We start from the raw sequence: 11309 nt of genomic DNA, 5'->3' as shown, positions 1-11309 counted from the left end.
AAGGAGCCAAGAGTTTTGTCTTTTAGTTGATTATCTAATTACACCTTCTGTTTTTTACTATATTTACTATACTATACTACTCAACTTTAACTTTTTTAATATATATGTTTAGCCTCTCTACTTTAATTATTTAGTCCCTCTACTTTTATTCTTTTTCATATTTTGCCTTTCAGTGTTTTCTCTCGCTAACGTGACGAACCAGACTGACTTTAACCGAACAATATCGTTACCGGTATCTATATTAACTGAACAAGTTTTTTTTTTTTTTTGAAATGCCACGTAAATAAAATCTAGTTAATACTACTTCAAGTAGGGTGAAGCGTTTCTATCAACACTTCAGACTTCAGAGGCCTCATGCCTCAGACGCACTATTTTAAACCAATATATTCAAGTTGTCACTTCTACTTAAACTTGTTTTGTACTGGTTACCCAGACCTCAAAATTTAACTTTGCTACATCAGACCATAAAATGCAACTATTCAACTCATACAATAGTTTCCCAAATCCCAAGTTCTTTTAAATAATCAAGAATTCTGCCATACTATTTAACATTGTGTTCATCTTTTCTCCATGCAAATGGGCAGAATATAAATTGATTTGTTAATTAAGTTATAACATAAAGAAAGGATTCTATAGATTACAGAACAATATTCATACATTCTCTATATGAAGGCAACATAAAGAAGCAACAATAGGCTACCAAAGGCGTCAAACGTTTGCCAGCCAGCTCTTGAACCAGATATCTAGTTGCAATCTGCCATCAAAAGATTAGGCAATGAGTCAAAATCGGTACTGACAGAAACATGTCACATTGGGCCGGCAGGGGCAGATATAGCTTGTAAATAGGGGTAGCCCCGCTACCCCTTGACGCTCCAGCGGTAGTGTAAATTTTGGGAAAAAAATGACGTTTTTTCGATTTCATTACTCCTTTTTTTGAAATGTTGATTTTCTAGATCCGCCATTGCAGGGCGGGCTTGGGAATATCTGCGAACACTTTCTTTTCTTTATGTATAAACAGCTAATGCATAATTGTAATTATAGAAACAATACTATTACAATTTGTTTGCATATCTATTAATAATGTTTTAGGAGGTTGCATGCACTAAATATAAACGTCAGACCACTTATAACCAGTTTGACTCATTCGACTTGTGTTCATATTAGCTATTTTTTTTTTAATTTGGCCCATTTGAAACAAAACACAACCCAAATCGACCCATTCATAAGTAATGAATCAAATTTGCCACCTATATTTACGAAGTTTCTTCCTTTTCTATACAAAATATACCACTTGAACAGTGACATTAACCGAACCAACTTTCAACTTCGTATCATGACATAAAGATTTTAAACTAAAAAAAAGTTATTTCTAATGACCACAGAACTACATAGCTGTTAACACCAATCACTCATTTGAACATCATCAAATCATGCTTAAATTTCATACTATTGGTCAACAATATATTATAAAGTTAGCAATTTCGACCCATTTACTTATGAATGAGTAGATGTGGATGATGATTTGTTCCCTAGTCCTAACTGGTCGTCTGGTCGTCAAACTAAAAAAATTTAACTGAAAGAGAAACGGGTTGAACATATTGAAATTCCCCAAAAGTGTCTTTTTGAACTCACATAGTAACCGCGCGCGCGCGTGCGGTGGGGGATGTAGGTCGACCAACCTGCCACATTTTGACTATTTAACCATCCCGCCTATTTTGACACTTGGAATGTAAAAAAAAGTTAGAAACTAACCTTCCAGACGTGTGTATCAACAGGAACAACATGATGTTGATCTAGAGAGAACAAAGCTATGCAGGCTGCAACGTTGGGGCCCACGCCAGGTAGACTCGTCAGAAACCTGAAATGGCCATAGCAAACCCACAACCGCCACCACAAACGTCCGTCCAGAAACGACCAGGTCATTGTTCGTTTCATAGTATAAGACCAAAACAATCACAACTAATTCAAGCATTGTAGGCAGAAGCATATAAGCTTTATTGACTGTTTATCAGTTGTCAAAAGTACCTACCTGCATTGCTCCTTTAGAGACCAAACGTTACAAAACTTGATCTATTTACCTATAAATGAATCGAGTTGATAAAAGTGTTGGTTGGTTGCATGCACGGCCCGACCCATTCTGGACTGAACATAACACGGGATCATGCCCGCTCTGTTGAGTTCGATCTTCATCAAAATGTTTTCCAGTCGATCCAAAGCTGCAAAGTCCAAAGCCTTCCACCTAAAACACATCTCCCAAAATTTAGAAAAAAAAAACACCAACTTTGACTTTATTCGCAAAAAATAAAACTATTACCCATATTGGGGTAAACTAACCGTAATTCCTTAACAACAGCATAATCTGCAAAACTTATGTTTAATAAACATGCCACAACAGTTTGGATCAATTAACATTTTCGGCCATAAGGGTTGACATATTCAGAAGGTCAGGAGTTTCCGTTGTGGAATAGCTTTTTAAAGAGTCTCGTCCTATGCAATGTTAGAAATCAATATACTTAATTATAATCTCATAAATTACATGGGTTTCAGAAAACGATGGTTATCATAAATCTGTAAATCTTTTCATAAATTTAAATTGCATATTACATATAAAAAGAAAATCAAATTACAGTTATAATTCACAAATCTCTAATAGCTTGAAACTTAATTCACCCCACGAACACTGTCACAAATATTTTTCCCGCGTCATGCAGAAACTCATGCTCAACACAGTACTTGAATGTTTGAAATATCTAAATGGAAACCACAAAATATTGTGTACACTAAAAAGATCTTAGCTTTTCAAAAATGAGGCTACAGATTGTACCAGTCATGGTTTGATTGTTAATTAAGACCAACTGCTTAAACAAAGGCATACATCCATAGAAAGGTTATATTATTTAACTTTTTAAGTAACTTTTAAGATAATACATCCATAAACAGATAAACTGGCTTGAAGATACTTAACCGCTTGGCAGTGTTGCCTTCCTTATTCTTCCCCTGCAAATAACAAGTAAATAAACATTAATACACAAACAGATTCTTAAAGGTTTATATGGATTTAGATCCGATTTTTGAATTAAACTTACGCAACGGCAGATGTGTAGAACCTGGAGCGAGATCTGGAGCAAGAGGATATGTGAAGTAAAAAATGTAACCAGATAATTAAACTCTGAACATGTTAATATAACATAATATAGTATATATTCCTTTTGACATGGAACTCAAAACTGAAAACATACTCAAATGCTATTGTAGGGTCACCTGATGCCACTTTTATGAGTAATCAGATTCTCTTTGATGGATTCGTTTCTAATCACACCTTAAAAATCATTTAAAAATGTGTATATGTTAACATTATTATTCAATGAAATTTAAAACTCAAGTGATTAAACTAATTGATTAATTTTGAATTTATGTATACTTACCAGGCGTAACATGGACCGTGTATTTTCAGAACAAAAGGTTTAGCTTGCAACTAAAATATTTGCATTTGGATCCTGGTAATAACATACATGGTAAACCATGTTGGCCTCAGTTACATGATGTAAAAAATACTTATTATTTACAGTAATAAAAGAAATTACCAGTCCAGGGGAAACAAAAAGCCTCAAATTGTAAAAATAGGATAGTCATTCTTCAAGGGACATCAGTTTACGCCTCTAGTCCTGTTCGAATAATAGAAAAAGTGAATTTTTAATACCCTCCGGTGATGTTAAAAAAGAATAAATGAATTCAACAAATTTTATACAAGCAACTTCTTTGCAAGTGCATCTAAACTTTCACCCTGAAATCAACAATTAATCCATTCAAAACGAAACTAACGACAAATAAAGATGGGCATATGATGTTAACAGACCTTCTAAAACGGAAATCTGGATCATCATAGCCTTCAACATAGAAGAAATCACATCGTAGGTGAACCTAATGCCACAATCATCCATTAATCAATTGAAAAAAATCAAAAAAATTGTAAACAAATTAGAAGGTTCGTAAAAAAATATATAGGGTTTACAACCATGAGTTCAGAATTATGGTAGCCATCAACATAATCGAGGTCCAGAATCAGATAAACCACATAAACCATACCTGAATAGGGTAAGAGACGCACTTGAATATAACACCATCAGAGGTCCTGCAAACCTTCTAAACAATTATTAAAAAAACCCTAACTAAAATAAAAAAATTGTAACTGTAGCAAACGTTGGCCTCGAATTAGAGCTTCATTCGAGCTAATGAACACTCAAAACTTACCCCTGAAACTCCTATCAAATCCCAGTTCATCACTGCCCTTCATCCATCTTTCGATTATGAGAAAACCAATACCTCTCAGCCTCTTGTACATTTGATTGTAGCCTCCTAACAGTGATTCGGGTCGAAAATCCTTCAAGATCTGACTAATTATGCGTTTCAGTGTTTCTCCGGCATAACTTGTGGTGAATTGTGAAGAGAGAACACATCCAATCCAGATCCAAATCCAGATCTTTGAGGGAGAGAGAAAACGAAATTGAAAAAGGGCTCTGGATTTGAAATTTGAAATGAAATTTTGGGGTTTTGTTGGCCGCTCAAAGATTGGATGAGTCGGGTTAGGGTAGAAAGGGTATTGTTGGAAATGTATAAATATATTGTGCTTTAGAGAGTTGTACTTCATGCTTGAAAGGTGTTTTCAACACATTTGTTTCCTTGTCCTTCCAATATGCTTATTAAAGTAATAGAGATGTTATTACTATGGTAATGCTTCATGGCTTTGTTCGCTTCAGTTAATGGTTCCCATAAATTTCCTTTTCTAATTAATGAAAACTATTCACACAGGATCAGTACTACAAAACTTTTGTAAACATTCAATAAACTTTTTTTCATATAGACTATGGAATCCTGTGCATGATGCATTCAGGTTATGGTTACTTCTGTTATCTTTGAGATAGTTTAGTAGTGTTTTAAACCTCATTAGCATGCTGGTTTCGCTAAATGCTTTATTACTTTATGTGCGTGGTTCGGGGGTTGTTAAGGTTCGCTCTACTTACTTTATGTGCGTGGTCACTTCGGTAGACACGTATCGCGCAGACTCACTCGCGGTCTAATTGGTTAGCTTGTTTCGGTGTTTGTAGCATATATAAGTTCACATGATTACATTAGTACATGTTGGTTTCGCTAAATGCTTTATTATTCCATATATAAGTTTGCAACTTTTTTGTGCATAACAACTTGTAAATTGTGCTTTATGAGTTTTTCAAAAAAAAATTGAATTTTTTTACTTTTAACCAAAAGGTTTTTACCTTTTTCAATTTTAACCCTACATAATTTGTTTTTTAACTTTAACCCAAAACTTTTAATTATTTGCAATTTAACTTCGCAACTTTTTTCACTTATACTTTTCATCTTTCGCAAATTTTCGTTTTACGTATAATTCTAAAATTTTCGAGTTAATATGAAGCAACGTGCATGTGTAGTTCAATGTTTTTACCTCTATTTTTTCATGTTGACAGGTTCGTCGCAACACGCATATCCTAGGTCGAGTCAGTGCTGGTCGTCGATGACGGTTGTGTGACATTAGTACAATTTGACACACCGTTTTACGCCCCGCCGCAACGCGCGGTGTGCTTTGGGGGGTTTTCAAAGAAAAAATGGTTATGCATATGGTTGTCGTAACGTTGGCTTTGGGGGTTTTCCAAAAAAAATTGATTTTTTTTACTTTTCACCTAAAAGTATTTCATAAATTACTTTTAACCCAAAACTATTTGTTTTTTTTACTTTCAACCCAAAACTTTTTATCTTTTGTAATCTATTCTCATAACTTTTTGTACTTTCAACTTTGATCCTTTATAGTTTTCATTTTCCGAAAATTTTTCGCTTTATGCTTGGTTCTAAATTTTGTGACTTAACACATCGCAACGTGCGTCTTTGGTTTAACGTTTTTATGTTTCGTTCTAAATTTTGCGAGTAAACACGACGCAACGTGCGTGTGTGGGTGAACGTTTTTACATCGTCTGTTTTTCCCCATTTGACAGGTTTAACATAACGTGCGGGTCCTAGATTGACTTAGTTATAACTAAATAATCCCCGCCGCATTGCGGCAGGTCGCAATCTTAGTTTCTATAAAATACTACTTCCAAATCGATCCAATTTCTAACAGATTTAACTATTTAACACATTTTTCTTTTTCACTTAGAATACACGGTGCGGAGACGCTTGAATGAAGGACGTAGAGCGACATGTGACAACCACGTCAGCATGCATGAAGAAAAAAAAAGCACAGGGTGGGAAAGTGGCGTGGAAGAGAATAAAAAAATTTAAAAAGAAAATAAACATCAACCAATCAAAACAAACCTAAACTACAACTACCAACCCACAAATCAAGAGCATCCATCTCACCCTCATATTTGCCCCCACGCCGGCGGAAATCCTCAAGCCCCAAGCATAACGCCGTTCACAACGCGGGGCACGGGGTGGTTTTGTGGGCGTGGACTGACAACAACGCCGTGTTTCCACGCCCACGCCGTGTGGTCTTAGTACCATCATTATCGCGCTTTCAAAACTAACACGCGAACATCATGGGATATAAAACCGACCAAGAGACAAGTTCCAAGTTAAATGGTCACATACTACCCGTTTTTGTTTGTGTGGTGTGTCTGTATCACAAACGGGCGTTAGATCTATCCGTTTGTTTTACCGTTTTATTTGAACCGGTGATTCGGGGTTTTACTCCTATCACACCGAGCTACAAAACTCATGCAACTTTTAAAACCTTATTGTGAGAAAGTAAGATTCTTTGATCGACCCACAGGATGTAGTTTTAATGAATGTATTTATCGACACAAATCATATAACCTTGGCTGTTTAGTGTTTACAATGCATTCAATTCCAATCTATGTTGATTGTAACCACCTTTTTAGGTCGTCCACCCGAACTACTGCTCCTCCTTGCTCCATTGTCGGCGTTTACACTTTCACTACCCTTGAGCGCCAAGTTAAATGGTCGCATACTACCCGATCCTGTAAAACAAAGGAAAAGAGTCCCTTGTTAACTGAACTCGATTCTCGGTTTTTGACTTTTTGGATTGGTTTTGGTGAACATATAACCAAAAACTCTCAAGAAGATGTTAGAAATAACCCGTTGATGTGGCCTTACGGATCATTTTGTAACATTACCAATATGACATAACTAATCCCTGACAATTACTTGATGGTAGTAATTGTAATTATTGATTAGTTTAAGGGGCAATTATGATTTCCCTTTAGGTACCTTTAATAGAGAATGTAAAGAGTTTTCATAACCTACCATCACTTATGATCATTATATATTGATCATTGGTATTGATAAAAAGGTATGAAAAACTCCTTAAGAACACCAACACTAAAATTCTCTCTAAGGTGATCCATCAACCCAAGGTACCATAACGGGAATCATGGCCTTATCTTCGTCTTCAAAGATGACCACTCCCACAAGTAAGTGTCTCTAACTTGGTATCTATATTTACGTTATGATTGAATAAACATGATTAGGTTCTATATTTTGACCCATGTTTATAGATATAATCAACATGTGGTATCAGAGCAATGTTGATTATATCAGGTTGATCATATAAATCGATTTGTTTCCATGTTTTATGTTTCGTGATCTTCTGACCTGCAAGTTGATTTAGAAGTTATATCATGTAAGTCAATTTGTTAATAATATCACGAGCTCTTTTGAACAATTCAAATAACTGGCAATCATGATGTAATGGCTTTCTTATGGAAGTAAAATATATTCATTTTCAAATGATTCATTCTGACACTCTTGATAACCGAAAATATATGTCATACAATCCAAAACAAATAATTATCATTTTAACTATATTTACATCATCTTGAATTGCAATTGATGGTGACTTTAATTAGTGACATATTTTTAATTGTGTTTTGTCTATTGGGTTTCACAATACTCTATTGCAATTCTTTATTCAATGTGATTAATTAGTGAATTAATGGTATATTAATTTTATATTTATGGTATATTAATTTTATAAATGCATGAATCAATTCTATTAATTCTCACATAAATAATTTTAGTCTAAGCAACGTTTTAGTTGCATTTCATGAATTGAATGCATGAATCAATTCTATTAATTCTCACATAAATAATTGATTGGAATGATTTTTCTTATGAATTATTAAATACTAATATATATATATCTGTCTTCATTCACGATTATGATTATTGGCAATTTTAGTTCATATATATGAACTATGTGTGTTGAACCTTAATTGATGGGTTTAGATTGCTATGATGTGTTTTATATACGATTAATTAATCAGTCATTATATTTAAAATTTAGTGCCTTGTCTTATGTCGATAGCTATCAAAACTAAATTGTATATATATTTGTTGGTGTGAATCCTATCTCCAATTTCGCATGGCTCATTTAATTTATGAAATTAATTAATTGATTTTTTTGTATGATCCACAAAAATTATATATTAAGCTTTCGCATGTGATATTTTGTATAAATTATTTCTGCATAAATTTTTGCATAACGTTTATACGAATTCGCATGCCTTATGTTAAATTTTGGAAGCCTTATTTTATTTGGTTTCATATGACCATAACTTGCGAATGGCCCAACTTTAATTTATGTCATTTTATGTTATTATGTGTATTATTGGATAATGAACCTAACAACTAATTGTTTAATGACATATATAATGAATTATTAGCCTAATTTACATAAATATTTCATTTCTGGCCCAAAGGTGTTATGTTATATTTATGTGTTTTACCTTATTGTGTATGTATGTTCATCATGATACATGAATTTTGGTCAAAGCCAAAGCGAAGCTAGAGTTCATGTAGAACATTAAGACAGTCTATATTTATGTGTGTTCATAATATGTGAATTTTGGTCAAAGCCAAAGCGAAGCCAGAGTTCATGTAGAACACTAAAGACGGTCTATTATTTATATCGTTCATAATGCTGAATTTTGGTCAAAGTCAAAGCGAAGCCAAAATTTAGGTAAAACATTAAGCCGAGGTTTATTATTTTATATCGTTCATAATGCGTGAATTTTGGTCAAAGCCTAAGCGAAGCCAAAATTCAGGCAGAACATTAAGTTGGTTTTATTTATTTATGTTCATAATACATGAAATTTAGTCAAAGCCAAAGCGAAGCCAAATTTCATGTAGAACAATAAGTCAGTCTATTATGTATGTTCATAATGCATAAATTTTGGTCAAAGCCAAAGCGAAGCCAGATTTATTATAGAACATCAAGACAATTTGTTATTTATGTACGTTCATAATGTCTGAATTTTGGTCAAAGCCAAAGCGAAGCCAAAATTCAGGTAGAATCTTAAATTAGTCTGTTATTTTGGTGTTATAGTAGACTATATCTTCAATATAATAATTTGTGTATGCCTTACTTGATTACCCCATAATGTAAATCACTCCAAGCTTCTTCTTAGGTTTGTATCTCATCTATTTCATCCACTCTAATTTCAAAACCTAAAATGTTTTGCTTACTAAAGAGTTTCTACAAAATTTGCTCTTGTTATTTTGTTGATTATTTCTTAAGATATGATAATCCTACTGCTCTTTTCTGATAAAAGTTTTCCAGAGGACAACTAGAGTATGACTAGTGGGATAAGTCAACCATTATATCTCTTATGATAATCAAGAACTAACTTAATTATTGCTATCATGTGAGCTATTCTAGATTCTAAATTTCCGAAGACTAATTTGTTTTCTTTGGAAGAATCAAAATAACTCCTAAGATGCATGCATTACTCTAGATTCTTACTATAAAGTTAGTGGCATATGCGAGTACATCATGGTGTACAATACCATGACCCATAATTTAAAGGTTTACACATGGAAATCAGTACACTTTTCCGGTGCATTACATATAACTTTTCCACCAATACCATAAGTTGCCTTAAGAATCAACTATACCACTCAAGAGTACCAAAGGAAAACGAGTGTGTTGATTAGCAGCATATGTACAGGAAAAGGAATGCATGAAACTGGAAAATTAGATGTTGTTCATCTCACCGCCACTAAACCTTAAAGGAGGATACTTTTAAGATTCAGCGATAGTGTACAAGTACTATTTCTAGCTATAAGTTTCTTCAAAAGGAAAGTCTCGCTGCAAATTTGTGTCATTAAACCAGGCATGAGCATCGAGACTATCCATTATTAATGGAATAGTTGGCTAAGATAAGTAGTCAGAAATTTATGATATTTAAGTCTGCTAATGATGATATTCCAATCAACACATGGCGAGTTGACTCTAGTTCTTTGTGTTTCCTTACCAGAAATCAACAAATAATTAATATGAGAGTTAGTGGCAAAATTTTATGTTAAGACTATAAGAACCATAATAAACTGTTTTATAATTAGGCTTTATGATACCTTATATATTCTGTAGATTATTCAGAATTTAGTATCAATATGAAAGCTACATTATGACAGTTGTGAGGTTTGCATGGTTAAAACAAAGTCACTCTTACCTTAAACTCTCATATTATTTGTCATCTCAATCTGGATAGAAACCTTATAAGATAGCACTAGATGATGCTACACTTTTTCACAACCTTTTGTTATCATGAAAATGAAAATTTAACAAAAGAAAAATGAGACTTACAAATTCCATCCATTAAGACCAAATTTCATAAGAAATCATGATTAGGTTAATGAAGGATGAAATATTATCAAATCTCATTCTTAGTGACTTATGAGCATGTGTTATAAGCCTTAATATTTAAATGGCTAAGGGAATAAATTAAGTTCCATTAGAAGTTATATTTCATTGGAACTTATCCCAAAATGGAATATTCAGACATAATTCATTTATCATAATATTTACTTGTATTTAATATGTCTTATATGAATAAAGATATTAAAGAAATTAATTCATGTATACTATGATTCCTTCTAAATATGTCCTCAAATATTTTATAACATCTGGACATTAAGGAAATCAAGTCTAACATATATGAAAGGTTCCCACAACACGTACATCACTGAAACTCATCTTGTAGCATTCCTAGAGATCTAAAAGGTTAGTGGGAGCATTAAGTGTCTTTATCTTAACTTGTGATAGTTGCAAGAGTTAGGGGAGTGAAAGCTTGTTGTTACATCAATTTGTACCTCTTGTACAAGACACTGCTCCTTCACAACTTTTCTCTTTAAGAATATACTGCTACTTTAACAAAAGTTTCATTGTTGCTTAGATGTGGGGACAATCAGATTTCTTGCCATAATTGGAATCCTCAAACAGAGAAACTACAAGGAGTAACTTCATTAATTTGTTACTCTATTAGAATTTATTGGTCTCC

The 11309-nt window shown here is 33.4% G+C and overlaps 1 protein-coding gene across 19 annotated transcripts; it reads right to left on the bottom strand.

Annotated features, from left to right (window-relative positions):
* Positions 1–582: 582 nt before the first annotated feature.
* LOC110911085 lies at positions 583–4596 on the bottom strand. Of its 19 annotated transcripts, XM_022155667.2 has the most exons (11): positions 4252–4596; positions 4087–4132; positions 3857–3921; positions 3585–3665; positions 3262–3319; positions 3087–3119; positions 2966–2997; positions 2335–2359; positions 2079–2239; positions 1753–1858; positions 583–754 (listed from the first exon to the last, which is right to left on the bottom strand). In XM_022155667.2, exons 4-10 carry the CDS (start codon positions 3631–3633, stop codon positions 1851–1853), a joined length of 366 nt encoding a protein of 121 aa, XP_022011359.1. In that variant the 5' UTR covers positions 3634–3665; positions 3857–3921; positions 4087–4132; positions 4252–4596; the 3' UTR covers positions 583–754; positions 1753–1850. The 19 variants fall into 19 exon arrangements, 1 of the variants encoding a protein (XP_022011359.1); XR_004881727.1 differs by adding exons at positions 1633–1679; positions 3426–3497 and having other exon boundaries at positions 2079–2997; positions 3087–3319; positions 4252–4595; XR_002576744.2 differs by adding an exon at positions 3426–3497 and having other exon boundaries at positions 1753–2359; positions 3240–3319; positions 4252–4591.
* Between the last annotated feature and the right edge of the window lie 6713 nt (positions 4597–11309).

Source organism: Helianthus annuus, chromosome 15 (genome assembly GCF_002127325.2).
Source record: "Helianthus annuus cultivar XRQ/B chromosome 15, HanXRQr2.0-SUNRISE, whole genome shotgun sequence".
NCBI classification, from domain to species: domain Eukaryota; kingdom Viridiplantae; phylum Streptophyta; class Magnoliopsida; order Asterales; family Asteraceae; genus Helianthus; species Helianthus annuus.
This window is presented reverse-complemented; position numbering and strand designations above follow the sequence as displayed.

Excerpts from the sequence above, each read along its gene's own strand:
- LOC110911085 (XM_022155667.2), bottom strand. The coding sequence starts at position 3,633 with ATGACTATCCTATTTTTACAATTTGAGGCTTTTTGTTTCCCCTGGACT. Across the intron at positions 3,120-3,261 it reads ACTCATAAAAGTGGCATCAG|ATCTCGCTCCAGGTTCTACA; the intron begins GTGACCCTACAA and ends CTCTTGCTCCAG. Across the intron at positions 2,360-2,965 it reads GAAGGCAACACTGCCAAGCG|ATTATGCTGTTGTTAAGGAA; the intron begins GTTAAGTATCTT and ends TAAGTTTTGCAG.